This window comes from Natrix helvetica, assembly GCF_964273705.1.
Source record: "Natrix helvetica genome assembly, chromosome: 5".
In the NCBI taxonomy this organism is placed as follows: Eukaryota; Metazoa; Chordata; class Lepidosauria; order Squamata; family Natricidae; genus Natrix; species Natrix helvetica.
Genome location: NC_138551.1, coordinates 17,987,192 through 18,003,312, shown reverse-complemented (window position 1 = coordinate 18,003,312; position 16,121 = coordinate 17,987,192). Strand labels below are relative to the sequence as shown.

Sequence of the window (16,121 nt, the reverse complement as noted above, 5' to 3'; positions counted from 1 at the left end):
GAAATTAGAAGAAAAGTAAAAGAATTCAGAATGCAACACAATAACAGAGTTGGAAGGGACCTTGGAAGTCTTCTAACCCCCTGTTCAAGCAGGAGACCCTATACCCGTGATGGCGAACCTATGGCACGCGTGCCACAAGTGGCACGTGGAGCCCTTTGTCAGGGCACGCGAGGTGCGGGTTGCTCGGAGGGTGGTTTTAAGCATTCCGAAGGTTTCAGGGAAGCCTCCGGACGTTCCCTGAAGCCTCTGGGGGCCAGGGGAGGCTCTTTTCGCCCTCCCCAGGCTCCTGTAAAGCCTCTGGAGCCTGGGGAGGGCGAAAAAAGCATGCAAAAATTGGTGCGTTGTGGGCGCATGCGCACTGGGGGGCGCGCGTTGCATTATTGGTGTGGCACGCCCGCACACAACCCCCCCGCGCTCCCCCCACTTGTGGCACGTGAGCCAAAAAAGGTTCACCATCGCTGCCCTATTCCATTTCAGACAAATGGTTATCCAACATCTTCTTAAAAACTTCCAGTGTTGGGGCATTCCCAACTTCTGGAGGCAAGTTGTTCCACTGATTAATTGTTCTAACTGTCAGAAAGTTTGTCCTCAGTTGTAAGTTGCTTCTCTTCTTGACTAGTTTCCATCCATTTGTTTCTTGTCTCACAATGTAATTTGTGTTATGCTTTCTCGTTTGATATTGGAAATCTGTGTCCAGCTGTCATACATCCTTCTTGTTGCCAGATATATCTCGTACCTGGATCTTTTCCTCTTTGAATTTCAGGAACATTTTTAAAATTTAAACAACGACTCATCTCTTTCCCCAACTTCTTAGGTTTACATCTCTTTCAATATATTGAACTTCTCCCTTACATTGATCTTAACATCTTTGTGCAAAAATGCAGAAGTGTTTTCCAAAGAGGGAGGAGAATAAACATGATCAGCTTTCAAAATTATATTACTATAGTTTATCTCAGTAAAATACAGTCTTCCTGTAGAGTCTATTCACTTAATCTGGTCTGCCTCATGGGCTTCAGAAGATAGACCTACCATGATTGTCCACCAACATTGTTTCCAGAGTCACGAAACTTACAGATATTCACATTATCTAGAGGTAATGTGAATATCATGTGTTTACGTTGCCTCCAGATATTAAATCTGGCTTCCAAAATTGTAAGTATTAACATGCTGGGCCAGATTTGCTATAACAGATTGCTAAGCCACAGGCGAACATAATATTTTCAACAATGATCAAACAGATGCTTTTGAATGCTCCAAGCAAGTCTTAAGAACGGAGATAAGAGTTGTATTGTATACCTGGCAAGATAAATGAATCTCCTTGAATCAATGCAAAGATAAATGAATCTCCTTGAATGAATGCAAGCAATAATAAAAACAAATTGAAAACACAATTAGAATGCAATTAAGAAAAGCCCAAATTGCATTATTGTAATTGAAATCTGCTGTGGGACACATCTACTTGTGAAAAAAATTATTCATTTTACTACTCTTTATGGAGAAAAACACGATTTGTTCGCCAAGATCATAAAGTGTGACAGAGATGAGAGAATCTATTACGGTATCAGGAGCATTTGTGCATCTATATATAATTTCTAATCTTTTTTACATTAAAGACTCCCAAAACAGAGATTCAACAATAGAGAGTGCAACAATTTAAAACAATTAAAATTAAAATGTCACAATAAAAAATAAGCAAATTGTCCACTGTTTAAAGAACAGCAAACATACCTTAAATCCAGTGGTGGAATTCAATTTTTTTTATCACCAGTTCTGTGGGCGTGGCTTGGTGGGTGTAGTGTGGCTTGGTGGGCGGGGCAGGGGAAAGATGCTGCAAAATCTCCATTCACACCCCACTCCAGGAGAAGGATATTGCAAAATCTCCATTCCCACCCCACTCTGGGTCCAGCCAGAGTTGGCATTTGCCAGTTCTCCGAACTATTCAAAATTTCCACTACCAGTTCTCCAAACGACTAAAAATTTCCACTACCAGTTCTCCAAACGACTAAAAATTTCCACTACCAGTTCTCCAAACGACTAAAAATTTCCACTACCAGTTCTCCAGAACCGGTCAGAACCTGCTGGATTTCATCCCTGCTTAAATCTCAAAATATAGCATAGAAGAGTTGCCCTCTTGAACATCAGTAGCAAATCAAGGCTGCACATTTTTTTAGTTCCTAGATTTCAGTACAGAATAATAATGTTATTTTCTTTTTGATGTACATGGTTGAATAAAAGAAACTCATTTTTATTTATTAATGCTTGTGAGATAGGATTATATTTTAATGCTTTGCAGTGTTTACTAGCACCACAAATATATACTAATAATGTATGTTCCAGGACAGAAGTATTTCCCATTTAAGATCAAGGATAAGACAGCACCCATATTTTAAAGAAATATTTAGATAAGATCAAAGCAAGATGAAAAAAATCAATAAGAACTATTGATTTTGCTTTTAAATGATAATCCCATTGCTGTTTGCAAGAAGAAAGTTGGAAGTCATTTCTTGGCTTCCTGCAATTTTGGCTTTGCTTTCTTTTTCATTGTTTATCTTTTTCTTTCTTCAATGTTAATGATTAGTTTCTGTTGGTTTTTATCCCTTTATCTGAAAAGTCTAATAAAGTTTTTTTTTTAAGGAAGAAATCACTGTGACTTCTTTCCAACGCTGCCTCAGTGACAGGAGGTTCAAGTCTCCTCCAGCTGGTCTCCAGATAATTACCCAAGTCCAGGAAAACTCTGCGCCAAATCAAATCGTGCTGGTTTACACCCACCACAATCACCATTCTCTGCACAATGCACAATTGCGTTGTTTACTCCTTAATTGTGTTAACTCCATTAACTGTTGCAGCCATTTGTCCATTGTGGAAATCAGTGTCTTTCCATCTTTGTACATAAAGTAACATTTGCTATGGTCAGCATGTATAATATCAAAATTCTATTATTATTATTATTATACGATTGTATCACACCGGCTAGTTGTTTCGCCGGATTTGGCATTGATTACTAGTCGGGCTCCACCCAGGGGCCTAGGACGCCATAACGTATTTTCGTAATATACGTGCGGATCCAAGCAGTGCAGCTTTTTGCATTTGACTGTTTTAAATGTAATTCCAGTGCTTTTGGAATAGCACCCAGTGTGCCGATTACCACTGGAATTACTACTGCTGGTTTGTGCCATAATCGTTGAATTTCAATTTTTAGGTCCTATTGCGATGTCTATGATTGTAACCTTATTTTTCTCAACCAGTGTGATGTCTGGCGTGTTATGCGCCAGTATTTTGTCCGTTTGTATACGAAAATCCCATAGGAGCTTGACCATCTGATTTTCGGTGACTTTTTCAGGCCTATGTTCCCACCAGTTTGTTGTTGTTTTAATATTATAATTTTTGCACAAATTCCAGTGGATCATTTGTACTACTGAATATTATTGTTATTGTTATTGTTATTTGGTTAATCTTTGGTGAGATTCACAGCCTTTGGGGCTGGTTGGTAGCCTAACAGCTCGAGTCCTAACCAAGGACCTAGGAACTGTTAAGGTAACGTCGGAATATATAAATTGTTCCAAGTAGGGTGGTTTTTTGTAGAGTCAGAAGTCAGGTAAATTTAGAATTTTCAAAGAGCGAGGTAGCCCTTTAGGTATTGCTCCAAGGGCTCCAATTACAATTGGGACAACACATGATTTCTTTTTCCACAGTCGCTCATCCTCAATTTGCAAGTCCCGGTATTTTATGATTTTTTCTTGCTGTTTATCTTCAATTTGTGCATCACCAGGTATTGCAATGTCAGTGAACCATACTTTTTTTCTTTTCAATTATTGTTATGTCAGGTGTGTTGTAGGCCAAGTGCCTGTCAGTCTGGATTCTGAAGTCCCACAAGATTTTGCCTTTCTCATTCTCTAAAACCTTCTCAACCTGATGGTCCCAGTGGTTTTTGCTGTACTCAAATCCAAACTTTTGGCACAATTTCCAGTGAATAAATCTTAGCAACGCGGTCATGGCATTGTAGGTAGTCAGTTTGTGAAGTTTTGCTGCACCCGCTGATCAAGTGGTCGACTGTCTCATCTTTCTCATTACAGAGGCGACATTTGCTGTTGGTGGTAACATGTTGAATTTTTGCCTTCATGCAGTTTGTGGCTAAGGCTTGTTCTTGAGCTACCAAAATAAAGCCTTCTGTTTCTTTTTTCAGTACTGCTGATCTTAACCAGTTCCAAGTTAGTTTTTGGTCAGCTTTGCCTTCAATACTTTTTAAGTATTGGCCATGCATAGTTTTGCTTTTCCAATTTTCAGCTCACTTCTCAATTACTTCTTTCGTATATTCAGCTTTTAACTTAGTTGTCTTCAGAAGACCTCCTTTATTTACTTCCTTAATCATTGGTTCTTCACTTTTCTGGATGTAATCATTCAAGCTGTGTCTTTCTTCTTCCACGGTCTGCTTTACTTGTAGGAGTCCTCGACCACCCTCTGCTCTTGGTAGATACAATCGGTCAACATCACTTTTAGGGTGCAAAGCATGATTTATTGTCATAAGCTTCCTTATTTTTCTGTCCAAATTGTCCAACTCCATCTGGGTCCAGTCAATTATTCCTGCAGAGAATCAAATTACAGGTATAGCCCAGGTATTTATGGCTTTTATGATGTTTCCTCCACTCAGTTTGGACTTTATTATCTTGCGAATTCGTTGAATGTACTTGGCTGAGGTTAATTCCTTGACTTTATTATGCATTAAGTTATTATGCCTCTAAAATCCCCAAGTACTTGTAGCCTTCTTCTGGTTTTATTGCCTTTATCATTTCTTCATTCTCAAGTTGTATTCCATCATCTTCTAGGACCTTGCCTGCCTTGGTTGCCATTGTTGAACATTTGTCCTTTCTTTGCAAGTTCGTATCCACAGTTCACCTTCTTTAAAATGGATGTCCGTGGTAGCATTGAGAGTATAAAAAGTAGGGGTGAAAGGGAATCACCCTGGAAAATGCCTCATTTAATTTCAACTTCATCCAGTTCTTCTCCATTAGCCATAAGCTTTGTTTTCCAGAGGTTCATTGAAGTTTCCATGAATGTTTGTATGTTGCTGCTAATGCCAAAGATTTTCAGGCATTTCTTGATCCAGCTGTGGGGAATTGAATCAACCGCTTTCTTATAGTCTATCCAAGCCAATCTTTCGTGCATACTTGTAAGTGCCTCTAGCCAGAAACCATGTAGCTCATCTGGTCCAGGTGCACTCCAGTTCTTCACTTTTCTTGACTGCCTTTGCGCCATTTCTTTTGTTATTTTCACATCTTCCATTTTATGCACTTTAATAGAATCCTCAACCTGCTTCATCCATGTTGCATTTCTGTTGTGCTTCTTGTTGTTTTCCCACAAATTCTTCCAGAATTTCAGAGCTTTCTCTTTATCAGGCTTTTCATTTGCTGTTACTCCATCTCCACTTTCTAAGCTCTTATAAAACTTTGCTCTGAACTGTGAGTTTTCCTTGAACTGAGTTACTCGATTTTCATACCGTTTAATCTTTTCAGCAATGGCAACAACCCTCTGCTTCAGCTCTTCAATTACTATTGCAATCTCCTTATTCTCCAAATCGTATCTTCTTTCCAGGCTGCTTTTGACTTACTTGCTCTTTAGGTGACCTTGCCTTAAGTTCTTCAAGTTGCTCAAGTCTCCACAAATTTTTTTGATCTTCAATTCCAACCGAATTTTCCACTTAGGCTTCACCTTCTTGCCTCTTTGGTTCCTTTGTATTTTCAAACCCAATTCTTTGGTGGTTATGAAGGCTGCTGCATACATCAGCTGGTTTGTTTCAGCTAATGTAGTGGTTTGAATGGTTTGAACAGCCTCATTGACCTTTTTTAGTATATTTCTCAATTCTTTCTGGTTCACTTGGTTCAGCTTTGGCAAACGTGTTTTTTCCGCAACTTCCATTTGATGCTTTATTTTCTCAGCTAATTGAGCACTATCTGTTGGTGCTTGCTCTTCAGTGCTTCCGTGTTCTTTATCTTCATCCATTTCAGCAGCCTCTTCCTCCCTTTCTTCCTCAGTTTGCTTTTGAGTCTGCAAATCATTCTTGATGTTACTCTTCTTTGTTGGTATACTCAGACCATTAGTTGCTTTCTCTTCAATTCCTGTTAATTCTGCTGTAGTGAAAAATTTGTGGCTTAGAATTACACGTCGTTGGTCCATTAACCTTTGTTCACTGATATCACCGTCCGTTTGGTTCACTTTCCGAATCTGATACATTCGTTTTTGAAATCCACATTTTTCTGGCTCAGATAGTAAGCTTCCATAATAGAGATATTTTCTTCCCTAGCCCAGATTTTTCGCTTTTTTGCTTTTTCTTCCAGTAGCTTGTCAGCTCCATGCCCTGGTTGCCTAGCAGAGGGAGCCGAGCCCTGTAGCTCATTTTACGCAGAATGCTCAGGAGCCATAGCACCCAATGGAAGCCTTGTTAATCCGGGCGACAGTTCAGCCGGCATAAATTTCATTTTTCTCGTATTATTATTATTGTTGTTGTTGTTGTTGTTGTTGTTGTTGTTGTTATTATTATTATTATTATTATTATTATTATTATTATTATTATTATTATTGAAACATCACATCTGCACATCAATCTCTAATACTATAGCTTTCTGAATTCCTTATAATCTCTATCCCATATCATTACCACTTCACTGTTTTGTCAACATTTGCTGGAAAAAAAGTGATAACTTTCATTACCCCATGTAAGGCCTCCTTGGGGCCAGATTAAAATAAAATAATAATTCCAGATTTATTCTGAGAAGCATTAGTATTTGTTAATTGCATGGTGTTATGCTCCTGCTGTTGCTAATTCGAAGTACTGAAAATTCAATTCACTGGCTCCCCTTGCAGCAAAGACATCTGATTGCCAAGTCCAAACACTGACTAGCATTCCAAAAATGGTGGGAAATGATCTGGTTAGGAAAGGGGAAAAAATCATTCAATTCCAATACATTTTGATCCTCATACTCTCCTGGTTCATGGCTGTGTGTATCTCACATAAATCGACCATTTATCCATTTATTGATTGATTGATCTTCCAGCGCAGAGGTGGCATTCAGTAGGTTCAGACCAGTTCTGGAGAACCGGTAGTGGAAATTTTGAGTAGTTCGGAGAACCAGTAAATACTACCTCTGACTGGCCTTGCCCCCATTTATTTTCTGCTTCCAGAGTCCCAGCTGATCGGGAGGAAATGGGGATTTTGCAGTAACCTTCCCCTGGAGTGGAGTGGGAATGGAGATTTTACAGTATCCTTCCCCTGGAGAGGGGAGGGAATGGAGATTTTACAGTATCCTTACCCTGGAGTGGGGAAGGAATGGAAATTTTACAGTATCCTTCCCCTGGAGTGGGGAGGGAATGGAAATTTTACCATATCCTTCCCCTGGAGTGGGGAGGGAATGGAAATTTTACAATATCCTTCCCCTGGAGTGGGGAAGGAATGGAGATTTTACAATATCCTTCCCCTGGAGTGGGGAGGGAATGGAGATTTTACAATATCCTTCCCCTGGAGTGGGGAGGGAATGGAGATTTTACAGTATTCTTCCCCTGCCATGCCCACCAAGCCACACCCACAGTAAAAAAATCTGAGTTTCCAGAGCCAAAAGCTAAAATTCTGCACAAAATGCAAACCAATTTAATGTTAACACAAAACAAAATAGTAATCAGGACAACATCTAATGAAATCAAAAGGGAAGCCTTCTGGAATAGAAACTATGCCCCATGACATCGAATGCAACAGAATAAGGGCGAAGTTGTTTTAAGCATGGCTCAAATCATTTTTAAAATAAAGTGGATAAAATGAATGGCGCCCGACCCCCAAAAAGGCATTTATGGTCCAGTTCTGAAGTTCTGGCCACTGCCCCCTCCCATAGTCAGGAGACTGCATCTGAGTGCTTGACCATTCATGATTCATGACCGTTTGCAGCGCTTCAGAGTCACGTGGCCACAATTGTTGACGTTTAGGGGTTTTAGCACCCAAAAAAATCCCATCGCAAACTTTCATAAGTGTGAAAAATGATCCTAAGTGATCAAAGGTCAGGTGTTCAAAATTCAAATGCTTGGCAATTGGTGTATATTTAGGAGGGTTGCATTGTCCCAGGGTCATGTAGAGCCGAGGTAGTGCAGTGGTTAGAGTGGAGTACTGCAGGCTACTTCAGCTGACTGCTAGCTGCAGTTCAGCTGTTCAAATCTCACTGGCTCAAGGTTGATTCAGCCTTCCATCCTTCCGAAGTGGGTAAAATGAGGACCCAGATTGTTGGGGGCAATAGGCTGACTCTGTAAACTGCTGTAAAAGCACTATGAAGCAGTATATAAGTCTAAGTGCTATTGCTATGTGATCATCTCTTATGTTGACCTCCTGACAAGCAAAGTCGATAAAAAAATCCAGATTTACTTAACAGCCATGTTGCTAAGTTAACAACTGTGTCGTAAAATGGAAACACTGAGCTCAATTGTGGTCGAGGGCTACCAGTATTTTGTTAAGGTTTAGAATAAAATTCTAATATCGGTTTTATAGTTTGGGGGGGGGCTGATATATATGCAAACCCCTGAGAGTCTGGGGTCTTGGGGTCAAAAGGATACAAATACTGTCAGAGTTTGTTGCAGAAAAATCAAATCCGGAAAGCACACACAGATAACTGATTCAGCTGGATGTCTTTGTATACATAATAACACATGAGTAAATATACAATACCAACATGGTTCTTCAGTTTCAGATCACAGAGCTTACAGACTAGTTTCAGTTTCAATTCTCAGCACAGACTCAGATCTGTTTAAGTTCCCATTGACTTAGTTGCTATACCTATTCATTGGCTGACCTTGTTACCATGTCTCTCCCAGTCATGAATATTCTAACAAATACCATGGGATAAATCCATCTAGAGAACTTGCACCTGAGCTTCTAGACTGAGATATCATTACATTGATATTAAATTAAATGACATTAACCTTTTTGGGGTGAGTCACCTACAACCCATCAATGAAAACCTTGTAAACAAATAACACATTTGTACTTCTCTCTCTTTTTTTAGGTTTACTTCAATCTATAGGGGGCCTAGTCATACTTACAAGGTACAACGGCTGATGGAATATACCAGCTACATTTTTAGAATACAGGCTGTAAATGGTGCTGGGGAAGGGCCTTTCTCAGAAGTCTTTAGCTTCAGCACAACTAAATCTATCCCCCCTGTCATTAAAGGTAAGTAAGATACGCCTCCTGATTTGGTGGGGTGGGCGGAGGTGGGGAGGAAGCATTTAATGGACCTAAATCCCCTTTTGCAATCCCTTTCCCCCCATCATAAAATACAGGTAGTCCTCAAATTACAACCATTCTGGTGTACATTTAGACTAGAATAACAGAGTTGGAAGGGACCTTAGAGGTCTTCTAGTCCAACCCCCTGCTCAGGCAGGAAAGCCTATACCATTTCAAACAAATTGTTGTCCAATCTCTTCTTAAAAACATCCAATGTTGGAGCATTCACAACTTCTGGAGGCAAGTTGATTAATTGTTCTGTCAGGAAATTTCTTCTTAATTCTAGATTGCTTCTCTCCTTGATTAGTTTCCACCCATTGCTTCTTGTCCTACCATCACATGCTTTGGAGAATAGCTAGACTGCCTCGTTTTTGTGGCAACTCCTGAGATATTGGAACATTGCTATCATGTCACCCCTAGTTCTTCTTTTCATCAGACTAGACATACCCAGTTCCTGTAACCATTCTTCATATGTTTTAGCCTCCAGTCCCATAATCATTCATTCAGCAATGGTTCAAAGTTATAATTAGACTGAAAAAGTGGCTTATGATAGGTCCACACACTTAATGACTGTTGAACCTTCGGTTCAGTTGTTATGTTTTATACTATTTGAATTGTACTATTACAATTTATACTATTGTACTAATATTATAATTTTTTTCAACTTCTACCCTCAAAATGATGCTATAGGGTATTGCACACCAGAACAATTAGGCACAAGGATAGTTTTTTTCCCAAATGCCATCACTCTGCTAAACAACTAATCCCCACAATACTATCAAATTATCTACTAAGACTCTATTACTATTATTCTTCTCTTCCTTCCTAGTACCCATCTCTTTCCTAGTACATACTTCTTTCCACTTATGACTATAACCATGTTGCTTGTATCTCTAAATTTTATATTGTTTTATTTGTTTCCTAGTATAACTTGATTTATTTATTAGTAACCTATGACTATCACTAAGTGTTGTATCTTAGGATTCTTTATGAATGTATTCTATTTTATTTTCTTTATGTGCACTGAGTATATGTACCAAAGACAAATTCCTTGTGTGTCCAATCACACTTGGCCAATAAAAAATTCTATTCTATTCTATTTTTCTAGATTATGGATCCCATCCTAATATTTGGATCTTTTTTGCTCATTTTCCATTTGAAATCCCCTACAGTTAAATTAACATTGATTGTGGGAACTGATGCTTGACTATAGTTAACTATTGCTGAAAGCTTTATATATTTTTGATAGATGAGATTATTTTAGCTAATAAATGACATATGATGGATTTTAACCAATAGAAGATGACTTTTCCCCCAAGGGTGTTAGGCAGGCACTGTCTCAAATAGATACACTTCAAAAAAAATGACCTTTGTTAGCCTCTGGTATAAAAATACTTTTTTGCCACCTGGTGGAGCAATAAATCTATTCGGATATCATATGTTTAACCAACTCTTATCTGGTTGATAAAGTAAGGAAAACTAAATACTTCAACAGTCAGCATGTTTTTCTTTTTTGCAATTTGGTTCTTTGTTGTTTGCCTACTTGTACGTCTATTGATTTTCACTTTTCTAACAAGAAAGTAGCAATACGGTAAGATAGTTGATAGTTAAATTGAATAATACATTACCTTATCTTCTATGCCCGTGAACCATAGGTGAACGTATGGCACACCTGCCGGAAGTGGCCCACAGAGCCATCTTTCTGGGCACACCAGTCATCACCCGTTGCTGTTCGGGTTCCAGCATGCACATGCGTGCTGGCCAGCTGACATGCGAGAGTGCTGGAAATCGGAAGAGCAGCTCCCTGGCATGCCTGCGCAGGCCGTGAAGCTGAGCTTCCGGTTTCCGGCACATGCATGCACGCCAACCAGCTGGCCTTCGTGCATGCATGTTCGCCAGAAACCAGAAGACCAGCCAGAAACTGGAAGCTCAGCTTCCCAGTTTGTGCATGCACGCCAGGGAGCTTCTCTTCTGGTTTCTGGCGCTCCCTGAATAGAAGTCAGCATTTGAAAGAAGAAAAATGAGAGGTGTGTCTTCCTTCTTCTGCACATGCCAACTGATACGTAGTGATCTTTTTTTTTAATAGCACCTCGAGTGAGACAGTTAGAAGGAAACACCTGTGAAATTGCTTGGGAAACTGCACCCCCTATGAAGGGAGACCCTGTGAACTACATTCTGCAGGTCCTGGTTGGAAGAGAGTCCGAGTACAAACAGGTAAGACGGAATGATAGTTTAACTCAGTGGGATTCAAAAAAGTTTTACTACTAGTTCTATGGGCGAGGCCATGTGACTGGGTGGGCGTGGACTGGTTGTCATGTGACTGGGTGGGCATGGACAGGTTGTTGTGTGACTGGGTGGGCGTGGCCAATTTAGAACTGTCTGAATACCACCTCTGGTTTAACTCCAAGTAGATACAACAACCTTTCATGGTCTTACAATGTGTTTATAAGGCGATGGCAGGCAAAAAGTGGATTTATTTTGGTATAATTTCCAACACCCAACTGTAACAACTGCCAGACTTAGTTCCAAGTTCAATATAATGGGTCGAAGCCAATTCTGTAGATTGACTGGCCCCATGCCATGTAGGCCCTTATAGGTCACAACCAACGTCTAGAATTGGGCCTGGAAGCAAACTAAATGTACTTTGCAGAGCAGAAGTGTGACGTGTGTCCTATTTGGGCCCTCAATATAGCTTGTTTGGCTGCATTCTTGCATAAACCGAAGCTTCCGGATACTTTTAAAAGGGTAGCCACCATAGAGAGCACATTGCCATGGTGTGCAAAATGGACTTGCACAAAGGCCTTTCTAGCCACGGCTGCCACCTGTTCTTTGAGCAGGAACTGTGAGTCCAAGAGAATCCCTTGCGTTACACACTCGATTTGTCTGAGGTAGTGTTACGTGCTCCTGAGGTAAAAGTGCGAAAAATAGGATTGTGATGATGGATAAACGAAACAGAAAATGAAATAAAGGGGGAAAGGCAAAAGAGAGAACAAGAGACAGAGGCAAAGACAGAGAGTGAGAGAGATGCAGTATATGAAATAATGAAAAAGCCCAAGGTAATCAGACTGAATGTCTAAGATATATACAATCTAATCTTAGATATATAATCATATATCTAAGATATATGTATAATAAATAAATAAATAAATAAAAAATCTTTTTCTGGTAATGAATTATGTAAAAAAAGCAGCTGGTATCCTCTTCCAGAAATTTGGTTATAAAATTATCCTGCCCATAACTTTACTAAATTTTGTTATCTTGTGGAATATTTTGCTGTTCCAGAGGAGAAAACTGTATTCACTCATACACATAAATATATACATTAAAAATTCTACCAATTTAGTTATAAAACTCTCCTATATGCACATAACTTTACTGGCTTTTGTTATCTTGTGGAATATTCTGCTGTTCTAGAGGAGAAAACTCTCTTCACTCATACAGAGAAATAAATAAATAAATATATACATATACATATACATATACACATACACATACACATACACATATACATATACATATACATATACATATATACATATTGTATTTGTACTGATAAATAAATAAAGGGAGACTACTATAGATCTATTTCGAGCTAATTAGCTCTCATCAGCTAGCCATACCCTTACTGGGATTTGAACCTGGGCTGTATTATATCTTAGGCAGGAGTCTTAGCCACTAAGCCACAGGCTCGCCTATGTATATGTATATGTATATGATGTATATGTGTGTGTGTGTGTGTGTGTATTCTATCCGCCATTACATTAGTATTTCATAACAAAAAATAACCCAGATGACGAAAATTGTACACTTGATGGCGAAAATTGCCATATCTGACTTTTTTTTTCTGAGTCATTTTGAGATTTCAGGCGACTGGATCATCTTCAAGCTGGTTCTTTCCTATTATCACCATGGAAATGATGCCAATATCTCCTCAGAAGCACAGCATGATCTCTTAGCGGCCCTGGATTCACATCAATTTTATGCAAATTTTAAAAAGTTGGAAATAAAGCGAGAGAAGCTGGATTTATCTAGCTACAGTTACGTACGCTTCTCTCTCCATTGATTTAAACATAGGTCTCCATTCTGTTAAGTACATTTCTGGAGGAAAAAAAAGATGTATGTATTTATTTATTTTAGCTGTGAATCTTGATGCTTTGTCCCAATTTACGACCTATCTGGCCACCCTTGATAAGTGATTCACTGCAGTTGGTAAGTTAGTGACCTGCTTGTTAAGGGAGCCTGGCTTCCTCGTTGACTTTGTGAGAAGATTGCAAAAGGAGATCACCTGACCCTGGGACACAACAACGGTCATAAATATGAACCAGTTGCCAAGCATCTGAATTTTGGTCAAATGATCCTGGGGTGCTGCAAAGATTGTAACTGAAAAATTGTCATAAATCACATTTTTCAGTGCTGTTGTAACTTTGAATGGCCACTAAATGAACTGTTGTAAGTCAAGAACTATAGATGCTTACTTGGTTGCATCCAATTTTTCTTCAGGAGACATTGACATATTCCTGTTTGATGCCTGAAAGGAGTTCTACTCAACTTCTAGTTCTAGAAAAGCAATAATGTTTAGCTACATGAGCCACGGTGGTGCAGTGGTTAGAGTGCAGTACTGCAGGGTACTTTCTGCTGACTGCCGGCTGCCTGCAATTTGGCAGTTCAAATCCCACCAGGCTCAAGGTTGACTCAGCCTTCCATCCTTCCGAGGTGGGTAAAATGAGGACGCAGATTGTTGCGGGCAACGCGCTGACTCTGTAAATTGCTTAGAGAGGGCCGTAAAGCACTGTAAAGTGGTATATACCATAAATTTAAGTGCTATTGCTATTATTCCATGCAGAATCTTTATTTAGCATCTGGTATTGTTGAAATGTGTTTAGTCTGCCTTTGGTACCAAGATCACTCCTCTCCTATGCAGCGAAGTGATGCCTGCAATAGGCCATAGGAGTAGGACAGAATTCCCCTGTTTTTAACCTTTCATAAATGTCAAAGCACACGATACTGTTGCTTTTTAAATGGACATCCACTTCCTGACCTCCAAATTTACATATAGGTAGGCCTTGACTTACATCAGTTCATTTAATGGCCATTCAAAGTTACAGCCTTGGAAAATGTGATTTACGGCCGGTTTTCACATGACTGTTGCAGCATAGTTTAGTTTACTTTATTGTCGTTGCACATGGTACAACAAAATTAAATACTGTACTCAGTGTACAAGCTTTTGTTCGCATAAAGCAGGGGTGTCCAAACTTGGGAACTTTAAGACTTGTGGACTTCAACTGCCAGAATTCCCCAGCCAGCCATGCTGGCTGGGGAATTCTGGGAGTTGAAGTCCACAAGTCTTAAAGTTCCCAAGTTTGGACACCCCTGGCATAAAGGCTTAAACCTCCCCCTTTGCTCGTGCCGGATTCACTATTCCTATCCTGCCAGTGAGGGAAGCCAGATTCCCTTAACACTAATTTAACAACTGCAGTGATTCACTTAACAACAGTGGCAAGAAAGGTCGTAAAATAGGACAAAACTCACTTACTGTATTTTTCGGAGTATAAGATGCATCTTTTTCCTTCAAAAAAGAGGGTGAAAATCTGGGTGCATCTTATACATGGAATACAGCATTTTTGGCCTAACGAAACCTCGCCCCCTTCACCGAAATGGCTGTGCAGAACCTGTAGAAGGCTTTCAGAGAGCTCCTGGGGACTGGTGAGAGTTAAAATGAGTGAAAAAGGGGGGCACTTTTGCTTGTTTTTGCCCCCCCTCCCCGCCAGCCCCAGCAGAACTCTATAAGCCTCCTAAAGGCTATTCATGTCCTCGTGTTGACAAAAAACAAGATCGATTTTGTTAAAAATGGGCCGTTTTTTGCTTGTTTTTTGGGGGGGGGCAGTCCCTAGGAGCACTCAAAAAGCCTCCTAAAGGCTATGCATGCCCTTTTTTGATGAAAAACGACCCATTTTTTGCAAAAAATTGGCCATTTTTGGGAGGCCTACAGAGTGCAAAAACTTTTTTTTTTTATTTGCTTCTTCAAAATCTTGGTGCGTCTTATACTCCAAAAATACAGTAATAGCTTAAGAGCAGAAATTTTAGACAACACTGTGGTCATAAGTCAAGGACTACCTATATCACATAGATTTCCAAATGGGTGCCATAGTCCTCATTGTTAGGAAATAGTTTTATGCTGTTGAATGTCCTTATTATTGGTCAATGGCCAGTCTAAACATTTTCTTCGTCTGTCTGTTGTCTTTACCACTAATGCTCCTTAAAGCCTGAAATTATATCACTTATGAAGTGCCGGGAATAAATTTTGCAGTGTACAGAAAGTTAAAAAATGGATACGCTCTTTCCGAAATTGCTCAACTGAGTAACAGGATGTAAGAGCACGAAAAGAGGGAAAGGAAACTTAGTAGTTTGAGTCACACTTCATTTATCAAGAGGTGTGTGTATAGACTATGGCTTCTATAATAACAGTAGGATGGCAGACAACCATCAAATGTAGGTTGTCTGGCTTGAATTCCATTTAGTGTTATTAAACCGCAAATGGATTTCCATCAAACCGAGAAATACAGACACAAACAGATTTAATGTTGGTGCTTTTTTATTGCAATTTGGGTTCAATCCTCTTTACTGCTTTTAATGCTGCTATTACTAACCTTGGGGGGTTTTTTCCCCCCTCTAAACTTAGGCAAAGTTATGTAGTATTACCTAATGTAAGAGCAGCCTGGTTGAATCGGGATAAGCAATGGACAAAGTAATCCAGTCTTTTGATTTTCACACCACCAACTACTATCCCCCCATGGTCACATGACTGAATCTTGTACTTTTGGTAGTGGGTCCACATTTACAGTCATTGGCAGTGTTCCATGATGCC

The 16,121-nt window shown here is 39.6% G+C and overlaps 1 protein-coding gene across 1 annotated transcript in view; it reads left to right on the top strand.

Moving 5' to 3' along the window:
- Positions 1–16,121, top strand: part of FNDC3B (fibronectin type III domain containing 3B) — a 310,175-nt gene that overhangs the window by 271,711 nt on the left and 22,343 nt on the right. Inside the window, 2 exon segments of the mRNA XM_081953443.1 lie at positions 9,036–9,202; positions 11,343–11,470. Of these exon segments, the coding sequence (XP_081809569.1) occupies positions 9,036–9,202; positions 11,343–11,470 (295 nt within the window).